Source organism: Arachis duranensis, chromosome 10 (genome assembly GCF_000817695.3).
Source record: "Arachis duranensis cultivar V14167 chromosome 10, aradu.V14167.gnm2.J7QH, whole genome shotgun sequence".
NCBI lineage: Eukaryota > Viridiplantae > Streptophyta > Magnoliopsida > Fabales > Fabaceae > Arachis > Arachis duranensis.
In genome coordinates this window covers 12,444,905-12,458,408 of record NC_029781.3, presented here as the reverse complement: position 1 = coordinate 12,458,408, position 13,504 = coordinate 12,444,905, and the positions used below count along the sequence as shown (strand labels likewise).

At 32.9% G+C, this 13,504-nt stretch overlaps 1 protein-coding gene and 1 long non-coding RNA gene across 2 annotated transcripts; both read left to right on the top strand.

The window, feature by feature from the left end:
* The first annotated feature begins 3,407 nt into the window (after positions 1-3,407).
* Positions 3,408-5,400, top strand: LOC107469143 (uncharacterized). The gene is made up of 4 exons (XR_001588089.3): positions 3,408-3,630; positions 4,319-4,521; positions 4,645-4,754; positions 5,352-5,400. It is a non-coding gene; the product is annotated as an uncharacterized LOC107469143 (long non-coding RNA).
* An 81-nt stretch (positions 5,401-5,481) lies between these two features.
* LOC107469142 (uncharacterized) lies at positions 5,482-9,290 on the top strand. Its single transcript, XM_016088521.3, has 6 exons — positions 5,482-5,588; positions 6,925-7,012; positions 7,096-7,230; positions 7,348-7,462; positions 8,200-8,333; positions 8,839-9,290. Exons 1-6 carry the CDS (start codon positions 5,491-5,493, stop codon positions 8,887-8,889), a joined length of 621 nt encoding a protein of 206 aa, XP_015944007.2. The 5' UTR covers positions 5,482-5,490; the 3' UTR covers positions 8,890-9,290.
* The last annotated feature ends 4,214 nt before the right edge of the window (positions 9,291-13,504 follow it).

Sequence of the window (13,504 nt, the reverse complement as noted above, 5' to 3'; positions counted from 1 at the left end):
TATAGTAAATGCTTTGTTGTCTAAAATAAAGGTTTATGCTGAATTAAGGATCATTTTATTACTGAATTTTTTGAATATTGCCTTGTAGAATATAGATAAATTTGAAAATTGTAACCTGACAAGTGCGGCGACACAACGAAGAGAAGAAGGGATGAGTGGCAGTGGCTGTGCACGATGGTTGGTGAGACAATGAGAAGTAAGGAAGAATGAGAGTTGGCATGACAGAAAAGAGAGTGGGAGACGGAGATAGATATTGGTGGTGGTGGTTGGTTGTGGTGCCGGTGGTTGCAGCGAGAGAGATGGATGAGAATATGAGCGATGGTTGGGAAGAAAAGTGGAGGTGTTGGAATCGGACGAAGTTGGGAAGAAAGGGGAAGGCGTTGGAATGTATTATGCAGTGTGCCAAACACTGTTAGGATTAAGGGGTAAAATTGGAAACAAAAAGTTGACTATAAAAAAATTAACAAAAATGATATAATTGAAGCATATTTAAAATATCAAGGATAAAACTGAAATAAATTAAAACTTAAGAGTAGGAGTATTCAGGGATCGGGTGAAATCAAGTTTGATGTGACCCACATCCGGTCCGAAATATATACTGAGCCTATTTGTTAGGTCTGATCCCGTCCTTAGACCCGATAAAACTTACACACTTTCGGACCACGATTATATCGGATGAAAACCGGGCCGTTAACATTACTTTCTTGTAAGCTAGCATGTGAAAATAATCAAAATATCCAAATTTCCAAGACTCCAACCATTATTTGACATGGTAAAATTCACTTCAAAAAATATAACAAGAACCAACCCTTCCCTAAAATTAAAGCATAACCACAATCAATACTAATATTGTCTAATAACACCAAATATTTAAATCAATACAAATAACACAATATTATGCATTAATCTAAAGTCTTAGGCATTTTAAACATAAAACATTAACTTATAGTTTTATAATGACTAATAACACAAAATATTAACGTTTACAATACTTAAATTTCACATAAGAATAGTCATCATCCATCACTAATAACACAAAATATTAATTGTGTATGATGACCGGACCACCGGGTCGAATTCGGGTGACCCGAGCTATGGCCTGAACTAGGGGTGCACAGACCCGGCCTGGCCCGAAGGCCCGGCCCGGTCCCGAATACTTTAGGGGCTAATTTGGTGTGATTTCATTGGGTTTAGGACCGGGTAAGGGTCTCAAAAATAGATCCGGTCATTATTTCAGGTTGGGTAGTCTGGGCCATAGCTCGGGTCACCCGAAGTCAGTCCGGTGGCCCGGTCATCATACACAATTAATATTTTGTGTTATTAGTGATGGATCATGACTATTCTTATGTGGAATTTAAGTATTGTAAACCTTAATATTTTGTGTTATTAGTTATTATAAGACTATAAGTTAATGTTTTATGTTTAGAATGCATAAGACTTTAGACTAATGCATAATATTGTGTTATTTGTATTGATTTAAATATTTGGTATTATTAGACAGTATTAGTATTGATTGTGGTTTTGCTTTAATATTAATTGTGGTTATGCTTTAATTTAAAATAAGGGTTGGTTCTTGTTATATTTTTCTAAGTGAATTTTACCATGTTAAATAATAGTTGGAGTCTTGGAAATTTGGATATTTTTACATGCTAGCTTACAAGAAGGTATCAACGTAATGTAATGTTAACGGTCCGGTTTTCACCCGATTTTCACTCGATATAATTGTGGCCCGAAAGTGTATTGGTTTCATCGGGTCTAGGGTCGGATTCGGGTCTAATAAATAGACCCGGTGTATATTTCGGGTCGGGTCTGGGTCCCATCAAACCCGGCTTCACCCGGCCTATGTGCACCCCTAGCCTGAACCCAACCCGAAATAATGACTGGATCTATTTTAGAAATCCTTACCTGACCCTAAACCCGGTGAAATCACACCAATTTAACCCCAAAAAAATTCAGAACCGGGCTGGATCTTCGGGTCGGGCCCGGCCATAAACATCCCTACTTAAGGATATTTTTGAAACTTTTTGAAATTTTTAGTAACAAAAAATATACTTTATCCTAAATTTATAATCCAATAAGTTAACAAATTAACAAATTATATCAAATTATAAGATAGAAATAATTAAAAAGTTATAGCAAATTATAATAATACAAGAACATGAAAGCAAATCACTGTATTAAGGCAAGGGGAGAAAAAAATTACAGAAATCTGTCAAACTAAAAACTAGTTCATAAATCAACAAAGAGCCATTTATATATAGTTAAACAGCCTAATTCAAACTCTAATTACATGTAATTCGAATCACACTGATTCGAACTACTCACACACGTACACACCCACTAATTCGAATCAACCTGATTCGAATTACACTTACACACGCTGCACATAGTAATTCGAACTGGCAAGATTCGAACTACTCATGATTTAATTTTGCCCATTCTTTTATTAAAAAATTAATAATTGATTAAAAAATTAATAATTTAAAAATTAAAAAATATATATTTTATTTCATGCATTAAAAAAGCTAACAAAATATTTAATTACGAGACTTCTTTAAAATATTAATGAGCTATCAATTCGAATTTCATACCATACTCTTTTGCCCATTTTTAATAACTCATGAATATTTTTTTATACAATTTTTTAATAAATTTATTTAAATTATACAACAAAAAATATTTTATTCTATACAAAATAATTTAAAAAAATGACTTAAAAGATGTTAGGAGTACTATAAAAATTTGTAATGTCCTAATGACTTAGGACATTAAAAACATACTTTACATAGTCGATAATAATTTAGAAATTAAAAAAATATAGTTATAACCAATATTGACCTAAATTACTAGAATATTACAAACATTTTATAGTATTCCTAACATTTTTTAAGCCATTTTTTTAAAAATTGTTTTGCATAGAAAATGGCTTAAAATGCCATTTGTTTTAATTTTAGAAGACATCTTAAGATTTATATTAGACTAAAATTATGTTTTAGGATATTTATTTTTAATTTATTTATTATTTTATTATAACGATTTTTTCGGTGGGACCACAATTTAACCGTTTAAACTAATAAATCCGTGAATCAATGATCAGAACGGTTCAATGACCGATTCGATTTTCAAAACATTGGATTTTTCAGTTTATTAAGGTAGTTAAGAACAGTACAATAATTTTTCAATTCATAAATGACTTGTATGTGAGCAAAGATATTAAGATTTATATTAGACTATTATTATAATTTAGAATGTTTATTTATAATTTAATTATTATTTTATTAGAATGCTTATTTATAATTTAATTATTATTTTATTATAAAATAGTTTTTTGGGTTGAATTATGGTTAGACTGATTGGAACAGTAAATCAGTGAACCAATGACTAAAGCGGTTCGATGGCTGGTTCGATTTTCAAACCTTGCTCCCTCACTCCTCAGTCCTCTCCCTAGCCCCTCTGTGGGTCACTGCACTGCTGCCTGCTTGAGTTCCAGACTCTGCCTTACTCTTCCGCGGTGCCGCTGGCCGCCGCCTCTACGTCGCTGCTGCATTGCTGCCTGCCTCTGCCTTGCTCTTCTGCAACGCCACTGCCCCTGCTTCTCTCTGCCCGAAGCCAGCCATCTCAGCCTTTAAGGTTTGCAATTTTTAAAATTTACATTTACAACGCAAAAGTGAGTACAGATATTATCTAATTTATTTATATTTACATTTGCCTAAACCCTAAACTCTAATATTACAGTCGAGTCTATAGATGTTTTTATATCATTCTTTTTAATTTTGTGCCTGTCAGCTTGTTGAATATCATGTAGCATAGACGAGGATGAGTCGTGATAGCTAAAATGAAATAGTGCACATAAGAAAGTATATTATATTATTATCTAATCCTTGAAACTTAGGGTTTGGAAATCAGATGAATGGGAGGTTCAAGTGTTCAAGTGATTTCCTGCCAATGGGATGATTATTAAGAACCATCTAGGTAATTGTTTTCGTGCCGTGTCCAACACTGCAAAATTTAGAATTGAAGGCTTGAAGGGATTTATGCAGATTCAGGAAAGAGAAATATAGGTATTAAGGAAAACAATCTGAGCGATATGTAGGCAAGTAAGCAATTATTCGTGATAAAATTTAAATTAAATGGATTGAAAAAGATGACAAGTTATCTGACGTTGCTTGGGTCTACACCTTAGAATTTCTTATGGTTAATTGGTATCAGGTTATGGATTTTAATTTTCATTTTAATTATCCCGATGACAATACCTTTGCATTTTTTGCAAGTTTATTTGTATGGAAATATTTTAGTTTATCAAATGACGTCGTTCCAGGGAAACACAACTGCACAAGTTCCTTTCTTCTTCATAGCTCGCAGCCGCCGCTCCTGCAACTTCTTGTTTACACGCGCTGCCGTCAACACCATTGTCAAAGCCACTGGAATCAAAAGTCCCCTTTAAAACCCTACTCCAAAGATGCAGCACGATGAGGTTATATGGCATGTTATTAGGCACAACCATTGTAGTTTCATGGCCAAGTAAAGAAACACTACCATTCTCTGCTTCAATTATTTTCATTACTCTCACGGTTCTTTCTCCTTGTTTTTGTCTAAAGTTCCAAATTTTCACAGCTTTTTTGGTTTATTTTTCTTTTTGTGTAGAATTACAACGGGGAATTTTTGTAGAAACCCTTACAATGTTACTGGACTTTGCAATCGAAGCTCGTGCCCCTTAGCTAACAGTCGCTATGCTACTATACGAGAGGAAAATGGTAACTTTGCTCATAAACCATATTTGCTTTTTATTAAGCTCTTCTTTTTTATTTGTTCTCTTGGATTTTTTAAATTTATTTTTTGGTTGAGTTTTTTTTCTTGACATTAGTGCATAGTGAATGATATTATGCTTGTGGGGTTTGTGATTGTCAAGCATATTCTAAGTTGATGTTAAACTTTGTTTCCTTTGGAAAGTACACTATATTACTATATTGAGACCATGCTTTACAGCGAGTTTGATATGATACCTTGATGTGGAACTTGTTTCCCATATTTCAATATAGTATAGGAGTTTAATTTTGATGCATTGAGAATTTGAAGGCTTTTTGCACAATGAATCCATCATATTAGTTTATTTTGCATGATTATTCAAGTAGTAGTGGGTGTGGGACTTGAACCATATTTTGTGATATAGTCATGTCATTGAATCATAGTATAAGTTTTGGACCATTTGTGCATCAAAATTAAATTCATAGGGTAGGAGAAATTGATTATGGTTGGTGCATAGTGTGTTAGTTATTAAATGGTGACCTTGCAATAAGTTGAGTTTGGTGACGAATATGTAGATAGTAATGGAATTATGTTGGGTACTGCAGGTGTGTTTTACCTTTACATGAAAACTATAGAAAGAGCTCATATGCCAAGTTTTTATGTTTGAAAATTTGAATATTCGATGTTTTTACTCGTAATTTTCAGAATTGGTTGTCTCACCTTTTTGCACTGATTCATTGATAGATGTATTGGCCTAAGCTTCTTATACACAAAACAAAGCAACGATTGACCAAAATGACCCAGATGCGGATACGTATGAGGAAACTTGCGTTGAAGACAAGGTATGAACTATGAAGTTGAATTGTTGGTTGTTTATCGTCTTTTAATGTCAAGGAATGCCTAATTTCTTCATAGTAAGGTCATCTCTTTGGTGCTCTAAATTGTTTATTAATTGATTTCTGCTTGTGGTTTGGAAGATATAGGGTCAGTTTGGATTGATTTTTGAAAAAAGTTCTTATTTTTTTAATCTTTTTTTAAAAAGATATTTTTTTAATAGACAAAAGCTATTTCACATTTCGATAGGTTTTTTTTTTAATTGTTTTCAAGTATTAAAAACATCTTTTGCTTTTGTTTTTTTTTTAAGCAAGGTATTGTTAGCTTTTAGAAAAAGCAAATAATTTTCTTTTTTTAATAAAAGTACTTCTTTAAAAAGATGTATCCAAATAGGTTTAAAATTGAATAAAAATACTTTAATTTTGAAAAAAAGTACTTTTTTAACTCAAAAAAGCCAATCCAAACCAACACATAAATTATGATTAGTCAAGATCTGTATGTGGGAGGAAAACATATAATTAGTTAGGATTTATGAAGAAATGAAATTTTGTTGGAATGAATTTACCATTTAAATTCAATCTTGTGGACATATCAATTAAATCCAAGTGACGAAGATTTTCTACTAACAGTGAGTTTGGGTTTGCATCATAGAATAATGAAATTGTATTTGAATCTGATGCTTCATTTAGATCCGATCTATCAATATAGTGTGATATATATGTTTAAGCAGACATCAAGTATGTGCGTGTTTTTTTGTTTTTAACTTCAAAAAAATTGTGTGCGTGTGGGTTTTGTTTTGTTTTGTTTTTTTTTTTTTTTTCTCTTGTTTTGATTGAAATTTTGTGTTTAGTTAGGTAATTTCTATTCTGTTTTAGATTTTTTACAGTGAAGATAAGAATTTTTGTTTGAACTACTAGACATCATTGTGGGGAAACCAGATAAGCGAAATAGATTTTTGGCTGCTACCAACATGCTTAATTCTGTGTTACAATCTCATGTATTGTGTCTGGAGTCTACCCCACCTGTTCCACCCCAGGAGAGGTTAAGATAGGATAGGATATGCAAGTTTGATAATCATTGAAGATGTGAGAAACTTGAAAATATATTTGTGCATATATGTAGCTTGTGTCTTCCTTGGGCTAATATTGTTTGTGATTTTAGGCATTCATCAGATTTTTGCTAATTGATCTGTTTTCCTACAATTACAAAATTACATACATATAACAAATTTTCTTCTCCTTCATCAATTATTTATTTATTTTTTGTGTGCTCTCGTTGAAAGTTAATTTCAGTTTCTCCATATTACTGATCTAATTTATCATGTTTATAATGGTTGTCTTAAAGGGAGAAAATAATGACAACTCCAAGGAAGGAGATAAAGAGAGAGGCTAGAAGAGAAGAGAAGGCTGAAAAGGCAGCTTTGTTAGAAAAGGTTATAGTTAATACTAGTGTTTCCTGTACACATGAATTTTGTGTTGTATTTGGTTTCCTCACCAGTGCTTATATTGTACTCAGTCTATTGAGAAAGAGCTACTGGAGCGCCTTCAAAAAGGAGTTTATCAACAAAGTGACATTTACAATTATCCTATTGAACAATACAATAAAGTTCTTGATATGGACAACCTTCAACCTGCTGAGGAAGAGGAGGAGGTATGCATCTGCATTTTCTGTTGTCATATATGTTTCATGCAAAACTGTTTGAAATTTTACTTGAACAATATGTTGCCTTGTATTTAATTTCTTTTTTCGTTTTTGGTTATTAAACAGGAAGCAGAGATAGAGTATGTGGAAGGTTATGATGAACTTGAAGAGGAAGATGACATGGAGGATTTTGTTAATTTTAGAATTGATGATGCTGGTGATGATGACAATGATGAAAATGGTATGGATTAGACAGTTAAGTTTAGAGATTAGATCTTAAAGCAATTTCAAAAAATATTCTTTAATGGAAAAAATTTTTTATTTTGCATTGTTCAAACCCAGTTGCATGGATTTTGGATAGGATATGATTGTGTGATGGCTGCAACAGTGATTTCAGCAAAATATATTCCTCAATGTTTAATTGAGACCTGAAAACCAAGTCATATATAAATCCAATACCAATATGCAGAATTACAAGATTGATAAGAAAGTTTAGGAAGTTGTAGAGAAGTATTTGTGGGGTTTTCTATGATTGTATGTATAAAGTATGAGTGAAGGGATACAGAGAAGTAAAGATGTGAACTAACCAGAAGTAGAATTGGAGGATATATTCAGGAACAAAACTGAGCTATACTACATTTGAGGCATCTCTCAGCTTGGAGTTGGTTATTTTGGCTGAGACCTTTGCCCATTTCTACTACTTGTGAATTTACAGCTATGCGTTCCTCAGTAATTTTGATGCCATTTGTTGTACATTCCAACATATTTGTTGGCTTCTAGCAAATAAAATAAAATGTCACACAACAGTTACCATGATACAATACATTTTTTTTTTTGAGTCTATTATTTATCTTATATGTTGAAGGTGAAAAGTTGTGCATGTGGAGTTGGACTCTGTGGTTGAGTTTAGAAAAATGAAATAAACTAGGAAACGAATGCATTTGAAAATCAAAAGCATAAAAGAGTTTTCTAATGCAGCTGGAAGCTCTGAAGATGAAGAGGCAGAAGCAGCTGCTCAAAGAAGGGTGAAACGGAAGAATAAGTTAGCTTCAATGAAATCTGAGAAGGATTCTTTTGATCTTAAACCAAAGAAGGCAAAGGTCCTTGTTGAGGTAAATATATATTGCTCCCTTCAATTGAAAAAATTATATCATTTCTCTTTTAAACACTGGTTTTTGTTCTGATATGAATTAATTTCTGTAAATGAAAACTTGTCCAGAAGTTAACCACTTCTTAATATGCTTTAGGGTATAGGGATTCCAAAATTAATAAATAGATGATGCCATAGACTAGATCTTTTATTGATCTGCCTGTATGTATATACTCAATGTTTGCAGAATGCATAATTTTCCTTAACATTTTGGGATTGAAAAAAGAATTGAATGCTCCACTTAAGGAAACTATTTACAAAACCCAATTGCTTCAGCTTTCAGATTTATGTTATTTGTACGTCCATTATCCATGTACTAACAATTATTTGTGACTGGTCAAATCCTTACTCGTACAATCCCACTCATGATTGATATATAAACTTCTGGTTATGTTTTGCTTATAACAAGAACATACCAATTGTGTTTCTTTGCAACCTGATATAACAACCATGATTTCTCATTTCAGGTTGAGCGTGATGATGCCGATGAAAGACAAAGGGAGGTATCCGTACGGTAGTTGCACTTGGTGACTCGGCACTGGTCATTGATAGGAGAGGAAACGAGAGGCGCGATAGGAGAAACAAAATTTTGGTTCAGATTTATTAGTTTGTTTTGTACCCAGACGAGAAGAAAGCGCAGAAATTCATTTTTCTTTTTTTTATTTTATTTTATTTCCAACTTTTGAAGGGCAGTGTTGTCAAATTTCATAACACAAGTCTAGGTTGGTTGGAAATTGGAATGGTATGGAGTCCGTTATATGACGGAGAGTAATGATGTGTACTAAAATCTTGGATAACGTGTAACATGGTGTTTTAGATCCCTTAAGAACGCTGAGACTCCTTAAGCTAAGACATGTTATATTTTACTAATATGAATGAATACAAACTCTCTCTATCCAACAAGCAGAATATTTATATCCCCGAGTAGTCTTTTTGTATTATTGCTTTTTGATGGAAACAATTGTTTAGTTTAGTTGTAGATATGGTTAGGATATTATTTTATAAGATATTGTTGTAAGAGGAAGTTACTATATTTTACGAGATTACGTTTATGTTTATAGGAAAATGATCAGATGTTCCCTGACAAAAAACGGAACATCATATTCATGGTACGATCAGGTTGTTTAGATTTTTTTTGTCGTGTAATGAGTCATGAAATGACGAAAATGTCCCTTATTATACGAGTGTTTTGACGTAAATACTCGCTGAAGTAAACAATAATTTGTAAACTCCTAGCTTAACAGTGAAGCAGCGAAGAATTCAGCTGTAAGATATCGGGATTTTTGCAGCATTCATCATACCCATGGTTTGTGACTTTGTGTATAAAATGCACCTCCAAGTACATACTCATATCCGTTTTTTATATTTATTTTTTCTCTCAAACTTAACCCAGTAACACTAACAATTTTCATCATGCACTCAACCCCAATTAATTCTTCAAATTGGGATGGAGACACAGAAGAGATAGGAGAGGGAATAACCAATTACCAAAGGCGATGAAAATAAAATTTTGGTACCGATATCCACCATTAAAAAATAAAAAATATATTTTGATAAATTTGATATTTATTAGTATTATACATGCATCATTAATTTTAAAAAATAAATTAATAAACATGTTAGCATACTAATCTATTATATATAATCAAGATTGGAAAAATATTTTATATATAATTTTATTTTTTAAAAATGATGTTTCATTATATATAATTTATAAAAAATATTTATAAAATTTGAATTTAAACTTTTTAATTAAAATATAAAATATTTATCATATTAATTAACCCGATGTTTATTATTATATATATTTAACTATAAAAAAGTATACTAACAGACACATTATATTAATATTTTTTAAGTTAATTGTAATATCTGTTACTTTTATCAAAGTTTTTAAATTTTAATTTTAAATAATATACAACTTCAAAAATAGGTTAAGAAAAAAAAAGGAATTCAATTTTCAAATTAAAAAACTTAACAATAAATAGAATCATATTAATCAAATAGCGCCTTAGTTTAAACGTGAGAATTTAAAATTATCTAACCTTAGAAAAACTAGAACTGTACAAATATTTTTTTAACAAAAACATGTGAAAGGTATAGGAAGAGCCGAAGAAGAAGGTCACATGGCTGCAAGGAAAAGGAAGAAAGAATCGAATTGAAAATAGTCAGAAGAGACCAAGCTTAAAAACTTCCCAACTCAGTTGAAAGTAGCACCACGACTTGGCTGAAGACTAATCTCTGCACACCTATCTATCAGTGTACATGGTTAGTGGAGACAAATCATGAGCATCAAAACTTCTCAACTATACAGCCGGTCTCGCACCCCCATGAGGTCTTTTTTATCATGTTCACTCAAGCACAACTTTCAAGATCTTAACCATTCACATTATTTATATTATATCTGAATGGTGGAGACTAACGAAATATCAAATTTCGCTCAAGTACAGCGGAATACTAGAACATCTTCCGTTGTTATATAACTTTTATCTTTTTCTACTATTTCTTTGTACCAATGAGGACGTAGTACCGTAACAATTTAAGTAATACGGTTTTTTTATGAGGATTTTTTATTGAGCAATCCTATATTGTACGATTGCTAGTAAATAATATTTTTCACTAGCATTTAGTTAGTAATAATTTGTACTCATATTTATAAGAATTTTATTCACAAAAAGTTTATTATTTACATTTATATTTATCAAAATTTGTACACATGATTAATATGTTTGCACTCACATTTTTTAGATTTGAACACATAAATTAGTAAAATTTTATTTGTTAAACTTCGACTATTATCGAAAGATTCGAGACTTTAAGGTAAAAGAAGGCTCTAAAGCGGATGAAAAATGGCAGGGCATTAGACCTCAATAATATTCCGATTAAAGTTTAGAAAGGCCTTGGAGAGAAAGACATCGGTTGGTTAACCAAGTTTTTTAATGAGATTTTAAGGTAAAAAAAAAAAGATGTCAGATGAGTGGAGAAAAAGCACCTTAGTACCTGTCTAAAAGAATAAGGGGTATATATAGAGTTGCAAAACCTATAAAGGGATCAAACTCATGAGCCATACCATGAAATTATGGAAAAGGATGATAGAACGGAGGCTGAGACAAGAGACACAAGTAACAAAGAACCAATTTAGTTTTATGCCAGGCAGATCCACCACTGAAGCTACATACCTGTTTAGAAGGATGATGGAGAGATATCGAAGAAATAAATGGGATCTAGATATGGTGTTTATTGATTTGGAAAAAGCATACGATAGGGTGCCAAGGGAGGTCTTATGGAGGAAGGTTTTGGAAAGGAAGAGAGTAATGATCGCATATATTCGTATAAGAGGTAAATATCAAATTGGTACCCAAAAGATTTTGGCGTTGACAAAATGGTACCTGACTTTTGTTATTGACAAAATGACCCCCGAAAAATTTTAAAATTTGACAAAAATCCCAAACGTGAAAAGCATGACATCACATTGAACAGAAAACACTGATCTGGTCATCGAAAGAGCTTCAGTAATAGTGGCAGAGAGCTCTAATGGCGTTTTCGACGAAGAGGGAAGCTTGATTCGCTAATCTCTTCTCTCACCTCCTCACCCCCTACCCGAAATCCTAATCCCTTCCGTCACCTCCTCCGCTTTCTTTTCTTCCTCCAAGCTTGATTTGCTTCATCATGCATGATCATAATCCAATCTCCAAGTTCATGAAAGTTGATGGTCTCAAACTTCACATTATTAAAATCGGAATAGGTCATATTCCATTGTGCTCACATGCATTCCGTTTTCTTATAGTTCTAATATTTTAACCCCGTCACCTTCAAACTTTCTCTCTAGTTTCTTATTTTTAGGTCAAAACGTCGTCGTATTCCTGCACGGGTTTCCTAAGATATGGTACTTGTGGCTCCACTAGATGATTGCCCTCACCAATGTGGGTTTCAGAGCCATTGCCCTCGATTTTAGAGGCTACGGTCTCCCTCGTCAAACGCCACCTTCTTTCATCTTCTCGCTGACCTCCTTGCAATTCTCGATTCTCTTGCTATTCCCAAGGTAATGCATGGTGATCTTAGTGCAAAAGCAGAGGAGGTGAAGGAAGAGATTAGAGAATCAAGCTCCCCTCTCACCGGAAATTTTTTGTCAAATTTTAAAATTTTTTAGGGATCATTTTATAAATAACAAAGGTCAGGTACCATTTTGTTAGCCCCAGAATTTTTCGGGTACCAATTTGGTATTTACCTTTTCGTGCAATTAAGGACATGTATGATGGGGCTACAACTAGTGTGAAGATTCAAGGTGGTGTAACAGAAAAAATTTCTATTGGTATAGGATTACACTAAGGATCATCCTTAAGTCCATACCTTTTCACATTAGTCTTGGAAGTACTCACAGAGTATATCCAAGAGCCTGTGCCATGGTGCATGCTTTTTTCCGATGATATCGTCTTTATGGGAGAGTCAAGGAAAGACCTAAATAAGAAGTTGGATTTATGGAGAGAAGTTCCAAAAGTGTATGGTCTGCGCATAAACCGTAGCAAGATGGAATATATAGAATGTAAATTTGGCCGCCGAAGAAAAAATCCTAATACAGAAGTGAAGATTGGAGAAAACATCATACGAAAAGTTAAAAGTTTTAAGTATCTTGGGCGCATCATATAGGAAAATGGAGAGATTGAACATGATGTAAATCATAGGATTCAAGCAGGTTGGTCAAAATGGCGGAGTGTGTCTAGTTTTATATGTGACAAAAAAGTGGCTTTAAAACTTAAAGGTAAATTCTATCGCACTACTATAAGACTATTTATGCTTTATGGTACAGAATGTTAGGTGGCCAAAGGGGAGCACGAACATAAGTTAAGTGTGGTAGAGATGAAGATGTTAAGATGGATGAGTGGTCATACGTGATTGGATAGAATAAGGAACAAAGATATAAGAAAGAGAATTGGAGTAGCACCTATTGTGGAAAAGATGGTAGAATCGCATCTTAGATTTTTTGGACATTTAAGAAGAAGATCGACAGAGTACCCAATCAGGAGGGTAGATGAGATGAAAGATGGATAAGGAGTGAAAGATAGAGGAAGACCATCCATGAGGCGGTTAAAGGAGATCTATATATAAACGGTCTCTTTGCAGACATAATACATG